Source organism: Maylandia zebra, linkage group LG20 (genome assembly GCF_041146795.1).
Source record: "Maylandia zebra isolate NMK-2024a linkage group LG20, Mzebra_GT3a, whole genome shotgun sequence".
Classification (NCBI taxonomy): Eukaryota; Metazoa; Chordata; class Actinopteri; order Cichliformes; family Cichlidae; genus Maylandia; species Maylandia zebra.
Genome location: NC_135186.1, coordinates 3,486,095 through 3,510,628, shown reverse-complemented (window position 1 = coordinate 3,510,628; position 24,534 = coordinate 3,486,095). Strand labels below are relative to the sequence as shown.

General features: G+C 42.5%; 2 protein-coding genes across 6 annotated transcripts in view; one reads left to right on the top strand and one right to left on the bottom strand.

Moving 5' to 3' along the window:
• Positions 1–123: 123 nt before the first annotated feature.
• Positions 124–4,778, bottom strand: LOC101469494 (transmembrane protease serine 12). The gene is made up of 5 exons (XM_004558701.2): positions 4,640–4,778; positions 3,411–3,594; positions 2,988–3,265; positions 492–634; positions 124–402 (listed from the first exon to the last, which is right to left on the bottom strand). Exons 1-5 carry the CDS (start codon positions 4,710–4,712, stop codon positions 166–168), a joined length of 915 nt encoding a protein of 304 aa, XP_004558758.2. The 5' UTR covers positions 4,713–4,778; the 3' UTR covers positions 124–165.
• A 610-nt stretch (positions 4,779–5,388) lies between these two features.
• scn8aa (sodium channel, voltage gated, type VIII, alpha subunit a) overlaps positions 5,389–24,534 on the top strand; it is a 48,754-nt gene continuing 29,608 nt past the window's right edge. For 2 of the 5 annotated variants that reach the window (XM_014408812.3, XM_014408809.3), the window contains exons 1-11: positions 5,389–5,686; positions 8,472–8,805; positions 13,206–13,324; positions 14,545–14,634; positions 15,084–15,212; positions 16,058–16,149; positions 18,999–19,220; positions 19,479–19,542; positions 19,710–19,851; positions 22,011–22,217; positions 22,308–22,589. In XM_014408812.3, coding sequence (XP_014264298.1) covers positions 8,527–8,805; positions 13,206–13,324; positions 14,545–14,634; positions 15,084–15,212; positions 16,058–16,149; positions 18,999–19,220; positions 19,479–19,542; positions 19,710–19,851; positions 22,011–22,217; positions 22,308–22,589 — 1,626 coding nt within the window. In that variant the 5' untranslated portion in view covers positions 5,389–5,686; positions 8,472–8,526. Of the gene's footprint in view, positions 5,687–5,780; positions 6,165–8,471; positions 8,806–13,205; positions 13,325–14,544; positions 14,635–15,083; positions 15,213–15,756; positions 15,849–16,057; positions 16,150–18,998; positions 19,221–19,478; positions 19,543–19,709; positions 19,852–22,010; positions 22,218–22,307; positions 22,590–24,534 lie in introns of those variants that run through there. The other 3 variants (XM_014408813.3, XM_014408811.3, XM_014408810.3) reach the window with 2 other exon arrangements.

Below are 24,534 nucleotides of genomic sequence, written 5' to 3'. Positions count from 1 at the left end.
CCAAAGTAAGCTGCTGAATAAGAAATGTGGCTCTCCTGTGCCTTTAAAAAAGCTCTGACAGCTCTAACAGGGTTGTTGTTATGAACTGTATATGAAAAAATAAGCGTGTGGCGTTCAGAGCTGTTTGCTTTAGTTTGGATGTTTATTGCTGCCAGTCTGGATGTTTCAGAGCAGCGTCAAAGCAGCAGCGAGCAGAGCTGCGATGACTCCCGTGCTCGCTCTGTGGACAGATGCTGCTACCGCTGTCTGACTCGCAGTCAGCCACTTTGAAAAAATGCTGACTCGTGCGTACACCCCAGGCTTGAGAGGAAGTCCACACTCGTCTCCGAAGCTCGTCACGCCAACCTGATAAAACCTATCCTGATTCTCGCTGTAGCACTGCAGCGGGCCCCCGCTGTCACCCTGAAGCAGACACAAACAGCGTGAAGTTTTCTTTCAACCAGCCCGTAGTGACTTAATAAAAAACAAAAACAAAACCCAAGGATCAGCACCTGACAGGAATCGGCTGCTCCGCTCTCCAGTCCTGCGCAGATCATCTTCTCAGTGATGATGCCGTTATACCAGGTGACCCGGTTACATGTTTGTCTGTCGATGAGCTCCACCTCAGCTTCCTGCAGTTTGTTCGTCAGCGGGCCTGCAGTTCACACACCAAAGATGCTTTGAAAAAACTTTATTAATATATGTGACGTAATGTGAGAGTGACATTTAAAAACAGAGGAAAATAATCATGCTTTCAGTATCTACATGATATAATATATTCAAAAACAGGTCACTAGCAGCCCATTGTGACTCAGTTGTAGATTAGACTGTGATAGCCACACTTGTGCGACCTGCCCTAGAAATGACAGTTTTCCACATCTGTTGCGCTGAGTGACCGCCCAACTCGAAGCTGATGTGCCACCTTATTTGCGAGGCCCTGTAATCTGGTCAACAAATGCCTTGCGCAGCATGAACACCTGATTTGACAACTCTGCACTTCTCAGGTTTCAGAGTGCATCCCAGTGATCTCCATATGGCGTTTCACTGATTCTTTCTTTCTATTCAGTGTGATCTTTTCTGTTTCCAGGAGTTGTTGTAGAGATATAAGAGCCTGACCTGATACCCGACTTTTCCTAGTTTTCTTGAGTGCTTTCTATGGCTCATCCATTGAAATGGATATACACAGCCGAGCTCTAACTGGGACTTGAAGTTGTGTTAAAGAGGTTCTAAAACTGTTCCTTTCATCACTCAGTGGTGTCCTTCATATCTCCTGTCAGATGTCACATCATGTGGATACCACAGTTTGCCTTCAGTGCAGCAAACAAGCCTTGGGAGTCGTTCTTATCTGACAGAATCTGCAATTCTTCTCCTTCTTTTTGTAGCATCAGGAACTCCAAGTGTTTCTTTCTTCTTTCTTTCTGCGTTTTGGTCTTTACTGTGAGGAAGGCTGGTTCTGACTTTCTAGAAGTTTCTGGATTTCTACACAATCCTCTGAAAACCAGCCGGCTGTATTTTGAGTAGCAGCCTTCAAGATCTCAAGATGTTCTTGAGAATCTTCAAGAGCCAGTTCAACTGCCCTGGCAAATCTTTTTGGTAATCAGCACATGCCAGCTTCACAACATCAAGTTTTCTAGTTTTCATCTTATGAGGTAGGCTTCAAGGCTAAGACAAGCTCAGCAACATGCATTATCTCTGTTGATAAGAACTTATGTAAGGCAGCATTGCAAGCCACATAATAGTCAAGTAGATGTTGAGTTCACTTGCCAGTGGAGTTCATTTCACCTTTACTAAAATTTCTCATCGTTCTCTTTGTAAACTTTTCCTGCTCTCACATTAAACTTCCAGAGGATGAGAAGTTTGTCTGATGCACTGATGACTTCTAAAACCGGACATACAGATAATACAGCTGCAGCTGCAGACAGGAAAGTACTGCAGAGGGTCATCAACACAGCCCAGAAGATCACTGGCTGCTCTCTGCCCAGCCTGGAGGTCACTGCAAACTCTCGGTACCTCAGCAGAGCTGGCAATATCATCAAGGACCACTCTCACCCCAGCAACCAACTGTTTGAACTATTACCGTCAGGCCGACGGTACAGGTCACATAAAACCAGGACAAACAGATTCAGGGATAGCTTCTTTCCCAGAGCTATCACCGTAGTAAATAAGCACAAAAACAATTGAACCTATTCCATACCGTCACTGTCATTATATTATGCTGCCATTCATACTGTCATCATATTAATGCTGCTATCCTGTATATATTGTACATACTATTGTTTGAGTACTTACGATTGTTTTTTTTTTGTACTTTTTATATTTTACATTTATATTTATTATTGAAACTTGCACCAAGGGAGTGGCACTCCAATTTCGTTGTACTCTGTACAATGACAATAAAGGCTATTCTATTCTACAGCTGCAAATACTTCAGAACCCCTTCACTTTTTGCATGCTTTGGTTGACATCAATAAACTCAGCTATTTCAATCATTTTCTTAACCTTTCATCTGACTTGTGTTGCCAGGAGCTGCCAGAGCCCACATTCAGATGTGTTAATAAAAGATAAAAAGATCAGTAGTAAATCTGTTTCTCTACCTGATAAATGTGTAAAATTGAAGAAAAAGTTCTGCTATCTCACTCTCCTATTTCCTATTTACAAAAACAACAAACAGGTTTTATTAATTTTCCAAAATGTTCTTTTGTTGAACTAAAATTTCTATGGTAGAAAATGGAAAACAAACTTTTTTGTCATTTACTTGTTTATCTATTACTTAGCTCCTTTGATATAGTATAAATGGGTGTGGCTGTTGGTCTTTATCAGCATGTAAAGTTGTAAAACTTATAAAAATAAGTTTAAAAGTCCAAAATTTTTAAATTCACTTTTTCCAAAAATGTAAAATGGGCCATATTGGCTCCAATTTTGCCCCCCAGACCTTATGTTTGACATCCCTGCCCTAAACTAAATACTAATTTTTCTTATTTTAAAATAGTAACTCTGGCCTTTCCCACCTTTGTAATAGGTGCTTCCCCATCCACTGACGAAGCAGTGGCTGAGGTTGAGCATGGCCTCGTGGATCACATCACCAGGAAGGCAAATAGGCTGGATGTAGTTGGTGAACTTAAAGGGCGAGCTGAGCAGCAACAGCGTCACATCGTTATCGGATGTGAAAATGTTGTAACCATCGTGCATTTTCACTCCCCTGATGGAGCGGACCTGGGCGTAATTTTCTGGAGAAGATAGCGTATTTAGTCCTGCCACCACACGAAAATAGCTCAGGCCGATCCGTCTGGACACAAAAGAAAAGAGTGTAAAAACAAACAAACATATACATATACGTCAGCGTTTACCTTCACGCCAATAACGTTGCGGTAAGGACCCCCCCCCCTCCCCCCTGTGCAAAGTGCCCTAACTGTTACTTTTAAGGGACTCACAGGTGGTGGTAGAAGCAGTGTGTGGCAGTGAGCACCCAGACGCTGCTGAGGAGAGTGCCACCACAGTGGTGTCTGTATTGGATCTGGATGCTGACCTGCCATGGCCACGCCCCCTCGGGAGCCTCCCGGCCACCCACGATCCGAGAAGCACCTGGAGGACCAAAAAGAGGCCGTTCCCCACAACCTAATAAAGATTAAAAAAAAGGTTTTAAGTTGACTTGTACGTAAACTTTAAATGTGTTTCTCATTTTAATGTGAAAAACACATTAAAGCTCCTTTCTAGTGTTACTCACCACTCAAACATACAGGTCATATTGGTCGTAGTCTCACAATAATATTGTAGTTTGTAGGTAGACGCTTTAACATATTAGGATACTATTACCATATAATGATAATAGCATTAACCTTAATTACTTGGACATTACTTGGATACTAGTAATATCGCCTTAACTGGATTATTGAGAGGGATCCAACATTAACTTTCTGGGGTAATAACCTGCTATTTTTATACTGTTACCTGCTTGTTTCTTCCTGTTCACCCCCCTATTACCACATTCTTGCCGAGCTGTACTAAAAAGTGCTACCGAATATTTTTCAAATCGCAACAGACATCCAAAATAGCCAATGATTATATAGGTTTTGGTGACAGCAGTGGTGATAGAAACCAAACGAATATATATAAAATATAAAAATTTGAATAAAGTAGTATTAGTTGTTTTTGTCTGCTTTTGTGATAACACATAATAGTGGGTGAATGGTTTAATTTTTCTTAAAGTGCAAAACTGCGGGTGATGTGCTAATTAATCTTTCTGTTAGTAAAGAAACAAAGAAAGTACATTTTCAGCGAGGAAGTGAACTGAGTGTATCACTGAGACTTCATCATATCATAACACAAATAAAATGTTTATCAGGTAAAGTGCTGAGTCACAGTCAGCACATGGACCCAGTAAAGTTAGCTGCTCAATATTAGCCAAAAAGCTGAACTGAGACACCTGTTTAAAACAAAACAAAACAAAACTTATATTAGTTCATTAGAAAATTAGAAAAATTCACCTAAATAACACTCGGGTCCAAGAAAGAGGGGCTTTGCTAAAAAACAACAACAAAAAAACGCCAAACCCCCCCGCAAAACAGGATCTGAAGTTACTGATAATCAAAAACTGGCTGAATACTTTACTAAAAAGTGGAGGAAAAGAAGAAATAACACTAAAACTTCTGCAGGTACTCACTCTTCTGTGGCGAAGTGGATAATGCGGTCAAATAGCAGACGTTCAGACACAGGAGAAAACCTTTTAACTCCATTTAGTTTCAACTCTTTTCCTTCATTAATGTAAATATAAATATATATGTGTGTATTTTTGATCGCAAACAGAAACTGTTCCGACCACCGATGACGTCAGGTGCACGTTCAGCTCTTTTGATCTGCGTAAAAAAAGTTTTAACGGAAAAGCAGCTACTCTACAGAAACGTGAAAGCTCTTGATATATTTTGAGGCTCCGTTTGCATTGATTCACACGCGAGCTCGCGCATTACGTAACAACAAAAAGACAGAGGGCAGGTTACCGGATTAAGAGCTGCCTATTTGCATTTAAATTTGTGCTATTAAAGGGCGAAGTGCTGGAGGAGGCCTGTAAGTGAAAACAGTCATTTGGAGATGAGGTGCTCGGCTTAAATAATATATTTGCAAGTATGTGACGATAAGTGAACAAATGTTTATAACACTGAACATGTGAGAAAGAGAAACAATTAAGGCGTTAGTTGTGTGTTCGCGCGCGCGTGTGCGTAACTGTCTTTTCATTCACTCATCAGCTTTAATGTCTTTCAAGAAACTATTATTTTCTTCCCATATCTCAGACATGTAGTGGCCTCCCCTATTTGAATGCCTACACATGATAAATTCCTGCATTACACACACATTACACACACACTGCACACACACAGTGCTCACACAGTGAGCCAATGCGTTTTGTCAGAAAAACCTTGAGCGTGTTTTCTGCGCACAGTCTCTCACCATGGATCATCCCTGATCCTGTGCTGTGAGGCGCTCACTGGGGGGGTTTGGAGTCTGCGGGCCTAAATGACCTTTACGATTTTACGAAACGCGCTCTCCGACACTCCCTCACATTCTGCTGAGAGTCATCAATTATGCAGGAAAACCGCTCGCGCTGAGGGGGAAGGTAGCAGCAACAATATGGCGACAACCGCAGTTTCTCCCCAAGCTTTTTCACATCTGCAGTCCTGCAACGGCTCTCTGGATTCATTGTAACGCTTACGAAGTGAGTATCCTTCGCTTGTAACCGTTGGGGAAAGCCTGGCGCGCGTCGGTAGGTGAGGGCAGATTTTCTCTCCGTCGGTAGGCTATCCCTGCGTAGCCTAAATGTCGCAGAGCTGCACACTGCCCCGCATCTTTTTTTGGGGGAGCGAGCGCGACGAAACAGGGTGTCTGCGCTCGATGGGCATCTACCGGCTGAACCAGTGCGAAGAGGGAGGGAAATATATTTAACAGCCAGTTGTTGTCGGAATTTATCAGATTAACCATTTCACCGAGGATCGGAGGTACTGATTAGAAAACAGGGGAGGGAGGAGAAAATGTCTCATAGGTTAGGCTTCAGGCAGGGCGCCGTCTGACTTCTTCGAAGCCCAGAAAACTTTGTAGGTTTTTATTTTTAATTTGGGCTTTTTTCTTTATATCCTCCGGACTAAAGGATGATGCACTTGAAACCCCACAAGGCTTCAAGAAGGGGCTGATGCTATGTAAGTAGCCCGATCTTCTTTCCATCACCAACAGACGGGAAATTTGCATTCCTCCAGGTGATTTTGGCGTGACATGAGCATTGCTGTTTTCTAATCGTCGTGTTTAACGCCGTGGTGCAGACTGTGTGTTACTTTTAGCTTCGCAGCCTGGGTTATTTGTGCACAGATAGAGCCTTATTGATTTGGCAGTCGACATGGCTTCACGGGTGTGGTGCAGATCCTTGAAGACAACGCGCAAAAGCGCACAGAACATCCCGGAGAGGACAAAAAACCCCAAGAAAAACAAAACCGTGTTTGCTGTTTCACAGGGAGGACAAAATGTACCTGATTGTTATTTTTACATCGACACCACACTCGTGACTTTGATCCACGGTTGTGCTTACCTCAGCGTGACAATTTTTAACATGTAAACCTCCCACTGCAGCAATACAGCTTTGGCCAATTTGGTTGTAGCGGGCCACTTCACTGCGCAGTATAACCCACAGCTTCTCTGTGAAGCTCAGCACAGGAATAGATTGGAAACGCAGTGGCTCTCTGATTCAAACCTTTAGGAAACAAGTTGATTTGACCGAGAAGATGCCAGAATGTTCTCCGTTTCTGTGTGACACTGATCGCACTGCTAGGCTTAGATGTAAGCAGCAGCCGATGGGACAGATAACGAGACGAGTGTTGCCACCACGACTTAATAATCGAGGAGATTTGAAGGATAAACTACAGGCCTGAAGGTGTCGGGGAAGAAAAAGAAAAAAGAAAAGAACGGAGGGTTGTGTGCACCCCCCCGCACCTTTTTTGTAGGCACTCACGTGCGCGCGCACGTGTATGAATATGAGCTCGTGCAGTGCTGAAGCGGACAGCGCCAGCCTCGCAGCAGAAGGCTCCGAGGTTCTGGTGTCCATTTTAAAACAGACCTCTCGCCTCACCTGCTTCACGTCTCCTGTGCTTTTTCCACCGAGTGTCGGGACACGCAGAGTGGAGTCTTTCCCGTGTGATGCCAGCTTTAACGCGTCGAACATTTCAATTAGACGCTGTTATGTAAGAGGGAGGCAGGGAAGTGACGGGGCCCGCTGACTCAAATATGGCCGCCTGTCCTGTTCAGGCTGCAGACACCTTGCTCCTGTTGAAATGAAAGGATTTTGCGCTGCAGCAGCAGGTGGAACACAGGGCGAAGAGAGGGGAGGGCGATGTTTTAGAAATCCTCCAAAAATTCTAATGATTTCGTTAATTTTTCAAGTCTGGCTTAACTGAACTCTAATTTCAGCTCCTTCCTCTTTGCTTCAGCACTGCCCGGTGTTCCTGCAGCTTGAACATTTGTCATGTTACCCTCTTTGCGTTTTGGAGAAAGCCTTTACTGTAAGGCCTTTTATTCTCAGCCTTTTTGTTTAACAGAGTCATGAGGGGTGAGACTTTTAAACCTGTGGTTTGATTTTTTGTGCAGGTGGAACTTGGTCTTCATTCAATTAATTATAAAATACATCTTCTTTAATATTTACATATTTGTTTGTTAACCTGTGCAACATCTGATTTACCATGGCAACGCAAATATATGTAACCAATAAAACAACACAACGTGAGTTGAAATGGCAAAACCGACCATATTCATCAACTGAAGCATATACCACTGGTTTGGAGTTCTTTCTTGGTAAAACAGGTCCTCAAAGGTTGGAAATGACTGAATATGCATGTTTTTATATAAACCTACACATTTGCCTGTGTAGGTTCACAGTCATCCAGGTCATGGTTGACTAGAAAGCTTGAAATAAGAATGCAACTGGGCTTCTTTAGGCTTGTGAAAACCTCTCATCCAAAAGGCTTCCTCAGTATATTATCTGATATTTCCCCCATCTTATGAGAATAACCATTATGCGTTGCTCTTTAACACTCTTATCTAAAATATTCTCTTTATTTAAGTCAACCACACACTCTGCTGCTTCAGAGGATCATTTAACAAATGTCTGTTAATGGTTCTCTTCAGCTCACTTCCTTAATGGAGATAAACTAGATGGAGGAGATCTGTTAGCCTGCAAATGCTTATACACACACACACACACACACACACACACACACACACACACACACACACACACACACACACACACACACACACACACACACATATATATATATATTTAACATTACAAGATCTCAACATTTTCTTGTTCTTTTGGTGCATAAAATAACATTTTGCAGCTGTATTGTCTCCTTTTTCTGTAATCTTTCTAAATGGGCACCCAGCTAACTGTTAATTTCAGGCCACCATTTTTGTAGTACGTCATTTCATGTTATATTCCCCCCTCCTGCTTCCCGCAGAGCTGCTACCGTGGATGGTACAAACCTAAAGACTAAGTAGCTGCAGGATGAAAACATGGCCGCACCCCTTCTTGCACCGCCAGGACCTGACAGCTTCAGGAAGTTTACTCCAGAATCTTTGGTGGTCCTTGAGCAGCGCATCCAAGAGGAGAAGAACAAAAAGCCACCCAAGCAGGACAGCAGCTACCGTGACGACGATGACGAGAACAAGCCCAAACCCAACAGTGACCTGGAGGCTGGGAAGAGCCTGCCCTACATCTATGGGGACATCCCTAAGGGAATGGCGGCGGTACCACTGGAGGATCTGGACCCATTCTACGTGAATTCTCAAAAAGTGAGTATTCACACACACACACACACACACACACACACACACACACACACACACACACACACACACACACACACACACACACACACAACAATGATTTTAGTCAAATTGAGCGCTGGCTTTATTCTAAAACAAAGTATCTGACTGTCATTGCTGCAAATATTGGTGCAGTGCAATGTTTCTGATGTTTGTCCCTCGCTCTCAGGCTTCCAAAATGCTCAAAATATTCCTCCCAAAAACCTTTAATATTGCATTTGGCAAGTGAAAATGTGACCCTGTAACATCATTGTTACCTTTCCATCCTTGTGCTTGGCCTGATTTGTGTTTGCACTCTTTTTTTTTCATAAAACACTTTTCTTTTGATCTTTTTCAGTGTTGTTTTTCATATTGAGAGATTTGATTGTGATCAGTTGAGCTCAGTTTAAAACTAAAATCCAAGGCTTGCGTGGCATCTGGAAGAAATAGTTGTAGCATCTGACTGTAGTGGTTGTAGTAAATTTTAACCTGAGACATTGTGATTGTGTTGTTATCCTTCTGACGTTGTGTTACATCAGATAAACTCAGACATTCATAATTTTAGTACATAATTGGTTTGGACAGCATTCAGTAGATAAGAAACTTCATTATGTTGAAGTGAGTTACAAGTTATGACCGGAAATGACGCAGACAGCAGAGTCACTGTGGGGTTTTTTAGGGGTTTTTTGACACTTGACTTTCAGGGGTGCTATGTTTACAGTTATTTTTAATTTTATAATTAGGCTGCGGGAGGTAATTACGTTTTCCTCCTCGAAGACCTTTGGGGAGTGTTGGAGCCGAGCTCTCGAGCTGTTGAGTGGGCCGTTGCTGTATCTCCAATGTGCTCACAGGGCTTTGGGGAAAAGGTCAGAAGCAGTTACTGTTGAAAGACCGTTGTTCCACATGACAGACTTTCCTAATTGTTGAAAAATTAATCTGTGGCAGGAGAGAGAAGCAGCAGCAGGCTGAGAGGACTCTGGTCGTCTTAAAGGAGACACGTGTCTCTCTGGGGTTTCTGTCATGTCTGACGTCTGGTCGTCCTCAGTGTGAGGACAAACAGGTGACCTTGACAGTCTTTTAATGTGCACCTGTTAGCCTAAACTGTTGGAGACTGCATTTGTTTCACTCAACTGTTTTTGTTGTGCAAAAGCCTCCGAACTTAAAGAACAGAAGACACGGCTTGCAGATATTGAAAAAGGGAGAATTAGAGGCTCAAAATTGAAAACTATAAAGAAACTGTATTGTGGAAAGCTGTAGAGCTAAAGATGCTTCTAAGAGTTCTACATTTTTACTCGTAGGAGTGCGAGAATAATTTATCATAAAATGGCTGTTCTCTCCTTTCCTTAAGCATCAGTGCAAATGCAAGGTGTACTGTGGTGAGTTCAATGCTCGTGTGTTCATAATAGGACCGAGCAGTGAAGGCTAAAACCTTCTACCATGGTAGCGTTGTTTGTTGTCTATTTATAGTAAAAAAAAAAGTTATATAACAAAATTTGCATTTTCGTTCAAGACAGTCTCCTTCGATCATATATTCATTTCAAAACTGCTGCACGTTTTGACAACAGCGTTGTGTAAACCTCGGTCCACACAGAGTATCTCAAAATATAGCAAACCCTCCCTGACAAAACAGGAGGGTAATGGCGTGTTTAGTCATCGTCGTTACCTGAACAGATTTGTTTAGATATTGTGCGTGTGTGCGTTTGGCTGCACAGCATCAGCATCAGCGTTCCTCTCCGTCTGTCTCCGTGTTATACCTCTCTGTCTTTACACCGTGCACACTGACTGTTATGTAACGCACCAGTCCGGCGCACAAGGAGACACGATTCAGATGACACGTGGCAAACATGTCCAGGGATCCACGGCACTGTTGATTGTTCACTTGCTTACATGCAGCTCACCTGTCTATTTCCCCCCACGTGTTCCATATTAATGACACACATGCGCGTGAGCCGTGCAGCCTCGCTTCTGCTCTTGCTTCTTGTCTTTGCTTCTTGGCTTCAGGCAAATCTAATTACGGCCCCTAATCTAGTGTCATTCTGATACCAAAGGGAGCCGATGCTGCAGTGACACCAGATCAGGTGGTGACCTTGATGGGAGAACGTTTGCCCTGTGTGTCTTTGTCATTTGAGAGGTGGCAGGTTGCATCTGGATAGCTCCCTTGCAGGAAGGAGGTGCAGAAAGATGAGGGGGAATATATGTAAAGGAAGGTTGCTCCTCATCTTTCAGATAAATCTAGATTCGTGGCTCTTTTAGGCCATCTTATAGCTGAGACAGAAGGCCGGGAGGCTAGCTAGGTGATGACGCAGCAACGGCCCTCCCCGCCTGGTTGGTGGCCCGAGCAGGGCTGTGCCACGCTGAGCTGAGCTAGGCCGGGTCGTGGTTGCCATCACTGTTCAAGGCCGGCGAAAGATTTCAAGGAGAGGACATAGAAGGAAGGGAGGGAGGGAGAGATGAAGAGAGGACAGAGATGAAACAGACAACATGTGCAAGGATGCATGAGCACATTTGCTGTCCTTCATGCTGCAGCCAAGATAACCAAAACATGTTTTGCTGAGGACAAAGATCTGCCACAGACACAGCAGAGCGTCTCAAAAATAAGATGACTGAAGTCACCCCGTCACAAGTTCTTGCCCCATCATATCAGTGGATGTATATCGGAGAAAACGCAGCATTTTGTCTTGTGTGGACTGGTTAAAGATGTTTACAGTAATATTACCTTACAGTAATGGTTTAATTTTCATCTATTTTAATAACATTGTCAGGAATATTTCAGCATGCCTCTAGAGACAATGCAAAAATATATTTTTTTGCACACCAAATGGCATAAACAGGGCGAAAGCACGGCAAGGAATGCATGGGCATCTCATAGGAAGGCCTTATAGCATCATATATTAATGTCTCTGTGACTGTGGGGCTTTCGGGCTAAAGGCGCCATAAACGCAGCCCATTTATCGCTTGCCACAAGGGTCAAAAAAGGGGGTCGCCGAATGGCTGTTGAGGCCCTCACGGATGCAGATGCTGCAGCCCTGCCTGCTGGATCGAGCTTCTGTGTCGAAGCCGCTCTTGGTTTCTCTCTCCCACCCATCCCCCCCTCCCGTCCTCCTCTTCGTCTTCCGCCCAGCTTCCCCGTTCTGGCTCCTCGTGCCCTGCTTCTCCTCAGCCTGCTGTTGCCACAGTTGCTCCCTGCCTGCCTGCTTCATTCGCTCTCCACCCCCCGCCTTCTCTGCCTCTCCTCCTCGTTCAGCTCTAGATTATGAAATTTTCAGTAGCTTTGCAGCAGCACTTTTGTCATGTGTTACCCAAAAAAAAGCGCTTCATGGATAGCTGTGGAGGACATGTGTGTCAGGGTGACAGTGGTGGTTATTGATTGTGCTGTGGTGCTGCTGCTGCTGCTGCATGTGATGTGTGTAATTATGCATTTGTTTGTGAGTCATGGATGTGTACCCTGCATATGTGCACGATGGCTGTGTTTAAGAGAAATGTCATGATGGGACATTTCCAAGCGTGTGATTGTCTTGACTGGTAGATGACAGTGTTAATGATGAGGGAGATGCACTGACCTATAATTATAATAAGAGAGGAAGGTTGGAGGAAAGAAGTGGGTCCAGTCATTTGAAACTGTGCTGACGTCTCCCTTCATTTAGGTAATATTGACATCAGGGGTGATCCGTCTTATTTGTAAGTGGACGCATTCGTCATTTTGTTTTTTTCAGACGTTTATGTCATAGTAAGAACTCGGGCACACACCTTATTTCTGTCCAAAACGCACAAAATACACGCGGTCATGTGACGCCACCGCCGTGAGGCGCCTTGCTTCCCACCTCCCCACCCATCCGCCCCGCTTCTCCTCTTTCCTCCTCCTCTCCCTCCCTCCTGACTCCGCTGTCGGTGTCTCTTCAGAGGCTTAGCGTGGAGTGAGAGATGCCTTGTTAAAAGCACAAGGGCCCCGTATCACTTGTGCAAATGCACAGTTCCATGAATGTTTCATGCAAATCGCCATGTTTTATTTAAACAATTATGAGGTTATCCACAGAAAGTGGCTCGCAAGCTCCTCTCGGTTTTGCCCGTTTCCTTCCCCTTAAAGACGCCACAGTGGGCGGTGCAGCACTGAGATTCTGGGACAACACACAGTCATCCTGCCAGCAGTTCTCACTTTATTTGCATTTGTTTAAAAGCAGCATTTTACTTAAATGACCAAATGCACGTTGTTTATTTATCGTCCGCATACTGGCCGTGTATGCCTTGCAGAAAATGTTTTCACAATGTTTCAAATAGGATGACATATACATTTTTAAATATTCCTTGCTATTGTTCTTTGTCTATTTATAATCTTTCTGATTGTTAACTGTCTCCCTCTCTCTCTCTCTCTCTGTTTCTTCTCTCCACAGACATTTATAGTGCTAAATAGAGGGAAGACAATCTTCCGTTTTAGTGCCACACCTGCCTTGTACTTAATAAGTCCTTTTAATCCGGTTAGGCGATTAGCTATTAAAATTTTGATACATTCATATCCTTTGAAATGGTTTCTAAACTGCTGGGACTGAAAAGGTTTCCTGTTTATGTGTATTATTCATGATGTGTTCTGTCTCTCTGCTCGCGCTGCTATCGACGTTTCCTGTGAGTGGAGGTACAGGAGAGAGTCGGTTTGTTACAGTCAAGAAAGAGCACAGAGGACGCCATGCAGTAGCCATTTTATCACTGAAGGGAAAGGCTAGCACAAATGATGAGTCATCCTTAACAGTCAGCCAAGCTAGACCTCTCGGTAAGCACATTATCGGTGCATTATCTACGAATCCAGAAGGAACAGTTGGAGGATGCACCCTCGATTTGAAGCACTGTTAAAGACATAAAAGGAAACTTGTTTTAGGACCTCAGCTGATCAGAGCTGCATGTTAATATTTTATGTGATTTTTGAAATATATTTTATTTGACTTGTTTTATCTTATCTATTTGCACAAGTTAAGGGAAGTGAGCCAGCTGTGTGTCATGTGACACACGACTGTTTGGGCATCTGGTTTAAAAATGAAGCAGACTGTGCCCCACTGTGCCTCCTTCCTGCAGCAATGCAACCTGTGAGTTAGTGGTGCCCGCAGATACACGTGGTTTATTTAAAGATCTGTCCATAGATACTAAATGAGGCAAGGTGCATAATTAAAGGTTTTCCAGTTTAGGCACAAATTAATTATTTTTATAGATGTATATAAAAAAGTAAGTAAAATAAAACAGAGAAGCAGTAATGTGAGTGGCATTTTATTTTGCCCACCTAAATCTACATTTGTGTAGAGTGCACTGTGTAGGTCTTTGCAACTGCTGGTTAATGCTGTACAGAAATATTGTTCAAATATTTCAAGGCACAACTAATACTGACCTCTGCAGGCATTTAAAGCCAAGTCTGAAGTTTCCCTGGTTTCCTTTGAGTGTCAGCCTCTCTGCACTGAAAGCTTTGCACCTTTAAAATGTACTGTAGTTTTGCATTTCCCCTAAATATATACTGTTTAAATATTTAATAGTAGTGGCTACGTTTAACCACCTTCAGTTAAGTGCTTTGAGTTCATGTCTTGACTTTAACTGTTTAAATATTGCTGGCTGTTTATGCGTACTCGACTGTAGGACATACGTTACCTACTGCAAGCTGTATTTTTTATTCTTATGTTTTACATGTCATGGAGGCTTGATGATGTATGTGATTACCACTACAGTCTGCGTTTTCCTTAACATGCTCCTCACTCTTTTCAGCATGATCATTATGTGTACTATTTTGACCAACTGTATATTCATGACCTTTAGCGATCCTCCTGAGTGGTCAAAACAAGTAGAGTAAGTACACTTTATCTGTTTTCATATATAAATGGGTGATAAATGTTTGTGTCCCTATGTTGGCACTACATCTGAGTCACAGATGGTCAAATTCTGTGAAATTTTAAATTTGAATTTTCTCTTTAAACCCTCTGCACAATAACCATACTATATATTTTTCACACAAGAATCAAGATTTCAGAAGAAAACACTGATGGGGCTGTATGCTGCAGTGTATTTGAAAACCTCTGTTTTCTGGAAATTTGTGTGGCTCAAATGTAACGAAGCAACATTCTAATAAAACATTAGACCGACAGAAAAGTGTTTTATCTGATTTTGCATGATTCTAATTTTATCTAACGTCGGCATTTCCTGGGTGTCTTAACAGTTAATGAAGGTGCAGGCACTTAGAAATGAGCGAGCTTTGATCTAGCGCGGTGAACTGATTCTGTCAACGCTTTGTCTTCCAGGTACACGTTCACGGGAATTTATACGTTCGAGTCTCTTGTAAAGATCACTGCGCGAGGCTTCTGTATAGATGGGTTTACATTCCTAAGAGATCCATGGAACTGGCTGGATTTCATGGTCATTTCGATGGCGTAAGTATTTTAATTTCGATCGAGCTCTGAGTAAATAGGATGTTAAATTGGACACAAATGCGTTGCGTATTTGGGTTGGGTTAAAGTAAACTGATGTTTTAGTTATTATCTTTTGCCTGTTTCCTATCTGATAACCCGTCTTCTGTGTTTCCTCATTTGAGCCGAGACTTCTCTGGTTTTCTCTTTGGGAATCGAAGATCTCCATCTGACACTGCTCGGCCTCCTTGACAACACCCACACCTCACTGTCATTCAGTCTGATTCATCTCCCTCTCGCCATCCAACTCTTGTCATTCACATTTTCTCTCTCAGTCGTCAGGAGCCTGCAAAATCCAATTTAATGCTCAGTGTCTTCCCAGCGACTATAAGTCACCTAGTTTACTTATTTCCATATGAGCAAATACAGCCCCCACCCCTCCCCCCAAAAAGACCATCATACAAAATGTCATTGTTTCTCACAAAGCCCATCTTTGTCTGAATTGATCTTTTCACCGTTTATCTGCATGTAAATAATAAGCTGTTGTAACTGTGGTTTGATCCTGCAGGTATATAACAGAGTTTGTAAACCTAGGCAATGTCTCAGCTCTGCGCACGTTCAGGGTGTTGAGGGCATTGAAAACTATTTCTGTAATTCCAGGTAAGACAGGATGGTGCGGGGTGGGGGCAGTGGGGCGGGGTCGGTGTTAGGTGTGTGTGTCTTTCTTTCCTTTTACCTTCCACCCTTCTCCTCAGTGGACAGGCTCTGTGAGTGGCGTCGTTTCCTCCTGGTTCGGTGGTGTTGTGCTCTTGGCGTGTGTGGTTTTTGTCATCGTGTTTGTTCTGTGTGTGATCCTTCCCCTATTTCAGATATATAACAGAGTTTGTGGACCTGGGCAATGTATCTGCGCTGAGAACATTCAGAGTTCTCCGAGCATTGAAAACTATCTCTGTCATTCCAGGTGAGACTCAGTTTAAACACTAAGGCTGATCCTCTCACCCTTTCCTTTCTACTCACTATTATTATAATTACTATTATGATTTTAGCGATATTAAAAAAAAAAATTGGAGAAAACCATTTTTTGATTTATTTTTCCTCCAAAATTATCAAAAATGGTACTAATACATTTTTGATAGGCTTTGCAGTCTCCTCTAGGGCCCTCCAAAGTGTCTGCACTCTCTTCTGCCCCGGTAGCGCTCTTGTTTCCAAGGCAGCTTTTGTCTTTAAGGAGAAATAGCTTCAACTCACTCAACTTCAAATAGCTTTTCAGAAGAAGCAAATGCCGTTACTTATGGCAAAGAAATGTGTTGTTAGAACACTGTAAACTTACAATATGCATGTTATGTTTTATGAGAAAAGAAAAATCAGACAGCTTTAATCCCTGTAGTTGTTCCTAATTGGAAATTTGAGAGGATTCCTAGTAATGGGGTCCAAAACAAACCTGTGAGCTGTATTTTATGAGAAAAGGTATAGCTCTTATACAGATCTTATAGAACATACCCATTACTTATGTATGAAGACTGCCAAGCCTAGTTTGTGAACATACCTCTTATGCTGCATGATGCTTTTCGGTCACTTGCTTTTATAATATTAGCCTACCAAGAGCTTGGCTGATTAATGGCATTGAAAGTTTGATTTGCCCTCTTTTTTGTTTTTTAGCTTGTTGATTGATTTTTTTTCTCTGTTTTTACGACCTCCTTGAATGATATATCACAAAAAAAAAAAGATATTTGGGAATGCAGATGGAATGGTAACGCTGACCGGACATCTGACCGGAGAACATTAAACACATGTTGCAAAACAGCCACTAAAGATTGCTTTCTTTTTCAAATTACACATTCATGCTGAAATTTGAAAAAGTCTTCTTTGAGTGCAGACGATTTAGATATCAGTTTGGCATTTTGGGAAATATGCTTGTTTGTTTTTGGGCTCAAAGTTGGATGAGAAAATTGATACCATTCTCATGCCAGTACCTAAAGTTACTGCGAGCATCTGGTTAACTTAAAGACTGCAAACAGACTTCCTGGCTCTGTCCAAAGACAGCAGCCACCTAAAAGCAGCTCCAAACATCCTTATTTAACACATCGTATCTGCTTTTTTAAAATCTGACGAAACACTGGTTGGTAGGATGTATTGATCTTCTAATGTAGCGTTCAGCCACAAAATTAATAACATATTTCCCCAAAATTCTGGACTCTCTGTTAAAATGCTGGTACAGAAGTAATGAAATTGGAGCTTTTATTGATTTTTATAGATTTGTTTAATAAAGCAAACAGTAATCCATGTGAATGGGAGGGCTTTTTCCAGGGAAACATAGATCTGTTAGTTTGATTTGATAATTTTTTTCATGTGCTTGTAAATAAGATGTATGGTGATTTAAAGTGGACCTGCTATGCTTATTTCTAGCTCCACGCTTTAATTGTTGGACTCTGAGTTCTAGTTTAAGTCTTTGCTGCTTTTTTAGATTATGCTGGGGCTTTGTGCGACCCCCGAATGCATCAAGCTGTTGCATTCCCCCCGTTATACAAGCTTTCTTTTGATTGGCTGTCCTTTGCAAACAAAAGGTGGGTGGAGCTTCTGTGCATTTAGATATCTTGAAATCCTTGAAAAAAACTGCCAGAAACGGAGCATTTACCTGCTTTAAGCCTGAGGTTTTTGCTCTTACATAGCATGAACATCAGCTGCTGTAACAGCACATGAGGAAATAAAGAAATTATAATAGGTCCCTTTAAACACGAGCAGCTCCTTACATGTCTGGTTTGACGGAGCTTTTAGTAAGATTATTTGAAAGTCTAAATTAAGATCATAATTTATCGAAAGCTTGTAGCAGGTCAAGCCTGCTGTACGTGTAGTGGGTGAACAGTAAAAATGGGGCGTGGGCGATCCTGCCTCCATCTTTGAGTTCCTCGTGGATCTGTGCGAATGCTGCCAGAGGAGGCTGGTCTGGAAGTTAAAGCGATTTTGTCTTTAGTGGATGAGACAGACTACAGGGTCGCGGTATGGGGAGTCAGTGCTTTCCTAATGACACCTTACACAAGACAGTTCAAGAAAGTGCCCACACCGGCACTGGCATTGAATTGCTTCTGTTCAGCCTTGGAGTTTAAATGACCTGCATGTGGTTTAATGCCCCCCTGCCTGTGCCTCTGTCCCTCTCATGGCCTCTCGTTGTGCTGCTGTGCTCTTTTCCTTATGGATTTCCTCTCACTTATAGAAAGTCTTCCCCCTCTTTTTTACTTCATCCGTCATTGGCAATGAAATGCTAATTTCTTCTGTTGAAGAGCCCATTATTTGGATTTGAGATCTGTTGCAATAATCTGAAAAGAGTGGGAAGGCTCCTGAATATTTCCTGTTTCTTGTTTCTAGAGATGTTCTGTATGTAAACTCCCAGTTTTGTCCAAAATGTATTACTACCCATATCTAAAATTTATAGTATTTTACCAGTTCAGATTTTTATTTATAAAATGATCCCTTTTGTTTTGATGTTGAATTTAGTTAAAAATGAACATTTAGTTGTATATTCAAGTCGATGACAATACATCTATTATTTCTATTTATAATTAAATTCAGTGGGAAGGTTTTCAAATGTAGTCTCAGCCAGATTTTTATGAACATCTTAAGATGCAGGGATTTACGGGCTTCGTCCCAGTGACAAATTTAAAAAGATGAGCTCTAGTAGCAGCTGACACTCCAGAGATTAACACATGGGACATGAGGAGCTCCTGCATCACCTGTGTGGTTTGTGAATGTGTGTGTGTGTGTGTGTGTGTGTGTTTGTGTGCGTGCGCATGTGTGATTGTGGCTGGCCTGCAGGCCTGAAGACCATTGTGGGTGCCCTGATCCAATCTGTGAAGAAGCTTTCGGATGTGATGATCCTGACCGTCTTCTGTTTGAGCGTCTTTGCCCTCATTGGTCTCCAGCTCTTCATGGGTAACCTGCGCCACAAGTGTGTGTTCTGGCCAATCAACACCAACGAGAGTTACCTAGCCAATGGCAGTAAGGGCTTTGACTGGGACGAATACATCACGAACGACAGTAAGTAGAGTCAAGGCGTCACCAACGGTGACCTGGCACGGAGGTCAGAGTATGAGTCAACCCATATGCTTGAATGGGGAAACAATATGTCGTTTTGGCACTTAAAGGAATTTGTTTCAAATGAACTGAAGTCAAAATTTCTGAGTGAGCTGGAGTCAGAAATGCGCTGAATGGAGTAAATTTAGTAAATCTCGACAGAATGTGAGCGAAATGACTCAGTTTGGCAGTTTTTCTTTCTTGCTTTTTTCCCCCTCTCAGCCAACTTCTACTTCCTGCCTGGCCAGTTGGACGCTCTGCTCTGTGGGAACAGCTCAGACTCTGGGTGAGTTGCCTTCTCCACCCTTCAAAAAGAGTACCAAGATTTGCTGTAGCTCCTCTGTGTGCTTATAGTCAGACTACATTATCAGTAAATAGTGCTGACTCATTTTTGGGCTGAATGCCCTGTTCTGTCTCTATGTGTCTCTCTCTCGCTCTCTCTCCACCCCTCAGCCGCTGCCCGGAGGGCTACACATGCATGAAAGCTGGGAGGAATCCAAACTACGGCTACACCAGCTTTGACAGCTTCGGCTGGGCCTTCCTGGCTCTCTTCCGACTCATGACACAGGACTTCTGGGAGAACCTTTACATGCTGGTAAAGCAGATGTGTCCACACCTTCAGCTTGTTTCACCATGTAACAGCCCTCAGTGCTGAAATCTGATTGATATTTGGCCTTTGGACAGATTTTATCGAGGCTTCAAAGGTGTTAATTTTGATGAACATATATTATAATTCAAACAAAGTCACCAAAAGCATAGATAAATAAATAATGCTAGCCTGAAGTGCAATAGAGTGGCAGCCTGCCCAGAGTGTATCACACCTCTTGCCATGTGACAGCTGGGATAGGCTCCGCCCCCAATAGTACAACCCTTAACTGGATAAATCAATGAAATGATTAAAAAAGGATGGTGCGATGGATGGTTTGTTTCTCATCCATTATTAGTGACAGCAGCTTTTTAAAGATTTCTTTTGCCTTTACTGGTTAGTTCACTGGTGAAGATTAGACAGGAAGAGAGGAAGAAATACAGCAGTCAAGGTCAAGGTCAAGGTAACTTTATTTATACCCAAAGGCAAGGTAAATTTGCTTTACAGAAAAATGACAGCATTTGGCATCCCTTTAAAAACACACATACCTAGTAAATATATATGTTCAGCTGTGTGCGTGGGCACCTGCTCAACCAGTGAGCTAAACTGGTGCCTGATGACAGCAGTCTTCAACTGCACCACTAAAGCTGAAAAACTCGCCTCAAACGGTGAATGAACTGATTTTGGATAAAAATGTGACCTCACATGTCCAATTTTGCAAAAACATTTTTTAAGCGATCCAGTTGACAGACAAACCAATCGCATGGTGGAGGTGGTTATCAGCTGTCTAGTGATTTTATTACACTGCAGCACAAATGCCAATAAAAAATTGTGTACCAAACATCCTGTAATTATTCAAATTACATTATTCAAAAACTGGTGGTGGCTTCTGCATTCAGCTCTAGTTCACCTCCAAGTTTATCCCCTGTTCTCAGTCTCATGTGGATACTGTGGCCCCGTCACCGCCATCTGGTCTGTCTTGCAGGCTGTTCCACATTAAGCTTCCCTGAAATGGTGGAGACAGCCCTGCCTCCACGTACAAGTGGAAGGAAGGAAGCATGAAATATTAAGGGCTGAGGATTACAGTATGACCAATGAGAGCGATGAGACCTGATGAGAGCATCCTGGCACATATTTCTATTTTCGCTCTCATCTTTGAAATTCAGCTTCCAACTGCAGGCTCTCGCTCATACTGTACGCCGTATGTGTAGAATAATCATTACGTAGCCGCTTTTGGTTTGGTGTAAGGACATTAAGTAATAAAACGCCTTCCTATGGATCATATTTGTTTCTCAGTACTGAGCATTTTATTATATATGTAAGATTTAGTTTTGTGCCACTAAAATAGAACGTTTGAGCCAAATGTCCTGCACGCACTTCTCAGCATCACGTCAACTGCATGCATAATTGATGGGTGAGGATATTTCACTTCTCTACCTGCTAGAGTCCTTTTTCTCTCCTTTTTGCTGCCTGAAGACGTATTTCATTTTTTGATGAGGTGCATGAGCGAGAACATTTTTAGTCAAATTTGGGATCCTTTCATGATGACTATTCGTTTGCTGGTTTATCTAAACCTAAAAATATAACAGCGCGAGAATGACTTTAACAATTGTATGTTAGCATGAAGACAAAGTGACACCAATGAGCTTTCTCCTTTGTGTGTTCATCTGTTCAGCTGTACCTCTGCTGCTCAGTCTCCTCACTTCTCATCTCCAGTGGGCATAGCGTCCAAATCTGTAGAAATAGTTTGGCTATTCACAGTGAGCGTGCAAAGTAGGTCAGTTCTTTCTGATGAACAATACAGTCTCACATGGAGGGTTTTAATGAGCACAAAGTATAAAATCATTTACTCAATTTATTTCCACACATTATTTTCACATCAGAAACAGACAAATGAAATCGTGTGAGCTGTTTTAAGTTAAGATTTGACTCTTCTGTCCTCAGAAGGTGAGAGACATTTACCCTCCTCACTTGAGGCTTGCATTCATTTTTGCCCCCAGGAATGCTCAGACCAGTGTACGTCTTCTATTTCTTTCTGATGAGTCATATTAAGAGATGAGCAGTGAGGCTGACGTTGATTGTGGCGTTGAAGTCATGTATCAGATCTCACGGGTCTGCTGTTTTCTTCCTCTCTCTCCCCGGACCTCTGTGGCACTGCCTCCTAACAGACCCTCAGGGCGGCAGGGAAGACCTACATGATTTTCTTTGTCTTGGTGATCTTTGTGGGTTCTTTCTACTTGGTGAATCTGATCTTGGCTGTGGTAGCCATGGCCTATGAGGAGCAGAATCAGGCCACCATGGAAGAGGCCGCGCAGAAGGAAGAAGAATTCAAGGCGATGCTGGAGCAGCTAAAGAAGCAGCAAGAAGATGCTCAGGTGAGTCCTCTGCAAGTTGAAGGCAAAACTTTTTCATGGATTGTGTCAAAATATCGTTCTGACTTCACTCGCGTGCTCGTTTCTCGGTAGACGGCTGCAATGGCAACCTCTGCAGGCACAGTGTCGGAGGATGCGGTTGAAGACGATGGAGGAGGGCGTCTTTCCTGCAGTTCGTCCGAGATGTCGAAGCTCAGCTCCAAGAGCGCTAAAGAGCGCCGCAACCGTAAGAAGAAGTGGCGGCAGAAGGAGCAGGAGAAGGAGAAAGGCGACAGCGAGAAGTTTGTCAAGTCAGAGTCGGACGATGGCAGCAAAAGGAGCCGCTTCAGATTCCCCGATAACCGCCTGGGCCGAAAGTCTTCCATCATGAACCAGGTGAGGAAGATATTCCCTTTTGTTAGCAATGATCAGATGCTGACATTTTGATTGAAAGGAAAATTTAAGCTAAATTATAACAAGATATAAACTGTTAGTAATTTTACACGATAAACAGAATTTGCAGCTCAAGAATAAAAACACTGAATTTGACAAACTCTTCTCTGGGGATGAGTATTTCACTCATGATCATGCTGTGATGTAGATTTTTTCACACATGTTGGGGATGGTACTAGAAGTCTTGCAGGAAAAAGAAAATCTAAAATCACCAACATATAAGAAAATATCTACATGGCTAGCGTAAAGCTGTATGAGGCCTTTTGTGCCAAAATGAGACCAAATGAAACTCAAACAACACACAGAATTAGAACAGATACCTTTTCATGTCTATGAATAGAATATAGACGTCAGTAAGTCACATGGCTGCAGGGACGGCATTCTTACTACTTTTCATTTTCAGTGTGTGAAATATAAGATTGCACTTACAGAGCAGCGTGTAGTGAAGCACATGTCCAGGGGCCTCAGTAGTGGTTAAGACTAGGCATAGATAGTGTGCAAATTCTACTATAAATGGTTGATGCAAAGGGCCTCATAATTGGCTAAATCAGAAATGAGCGACCTTATTTATTTGTGATTTGCATCCATACATTCCCAGCAGGTCCCTGAGGTCATGTGACCAGGGCTTGCTGGTTGTCAAACACACGAGGCGACAGAGCTTTTGTAACTGTGGCCCCCAAACTGTGGAACTCTCTCCCTTTGAGCCTGAGATCTGTGGACTCAGTGGTCGCTTTTAAAAAACAGCTAAAAAATCATCTTTTTAAACTTGCTTTTGGTTGATTTTTATTTTTATGTTTTAGCTTCTGTGGCGCACTTAGTGATTGTTATCTTGATAGGTGCTATATAAATACAATTTTACTTTTTTTTTTTTACTAATTGCTTGGTTTTCCAGTCAAACATTCCTCTGGGATTACCTGAGCATTCATTGCAGCTCTATGTGTCGCAGCAGCATTTATTTGTTTTACAGGAATCAAGCTGACTGATTTAAAGCTTGTCAAAATGATTGTGATACCACTTGCCTGAGGATGTCATTTAAGGGTAGAAATTGATCTTTTCTTGTCTGAACTTGGCCTGCAGTATGATTGAGGCTCTGGTGAGGGTACGCATCGGCTTTATTCACAGACAACAAATTTACGTAGTCAATAAATGAGACAACCGGAGGAGGCTTTATGGCACTCACTAACTTGGTGAAATGGTGGACTACTGACTCTTCTGCGGTTCTCTAATTTTGTATCATCTGTCTTAGATCTCGACAAGCAATGACATTCATGAAAATCTGGTAGTCTGATTAATGGGAGGTAAAACTATCAATGAAAGGAAGCCAGACGTCCTTTAACAGTTTGGCTCAGTCTTCTGTGAGCGAAGTTTTTAGTTTAGAGATTTTAGTTACAGCTGCAACTTAAGGGCGCTCACAGAACAACTTAAAATAACACTGCTAAATACTTGGATCACTTAATTGAAGTTAATATGTGTGTTAGTGAAAAAGTGCATCATGAAGTCAGACTAACAATTGTGGTTGCTTCAGCTTAGGAGGTAATGCAGGTCATCTGTTAGTTTGATGGTTCGATTCCTTGCTTCTCCAGTGTGCATGGGTAAGATGCTCATCCCGAGTTCGCCAGTGGATACATCGGCTTATAACTGTGTGGTTAGATAGAAAGTGTTTGTGTCAGTGGATGATTGAGGCATGTCGTATTGGAGTGTTCAGATAGAATAGGTAGGTGTGATATAAGAACCGGTCTATCTGCATCATTACAGATAAAAAGATTCCTCTCATTGACCACCTCACCATCAGCTTCCATTTCCTCTTTCTTGCACACGTCTCATAGGTCAACGGTTCCACAGAGATGCTCGCATTTTCCTGGCCACTTGTTCTGGATATCAACTTTTG

Coding starts and splice junctions, on each gene's coding strand:
- LOC101469494 (XM_004558701.2), bottom strand. CDS start 4,712: ATGGAGTTAAAAGGTTTTCTCCTGTGTCTGAACGTCTGCTATTTGACC. Junction 3,595..4,639: donor ATCCACTTCGCCACAGAAGA/GTGAGTACCTGC, acceptor AATCTTTATTAG/GTTGTGGGGAACGGCCTCTT. Junction 3,266..3,410: donor CACTGCTTCTACCACCACCT/GTGAGTCCCTTA, acceptor TTTTGTGTCCAG/ACGGATCGGCCTGAGCTATT.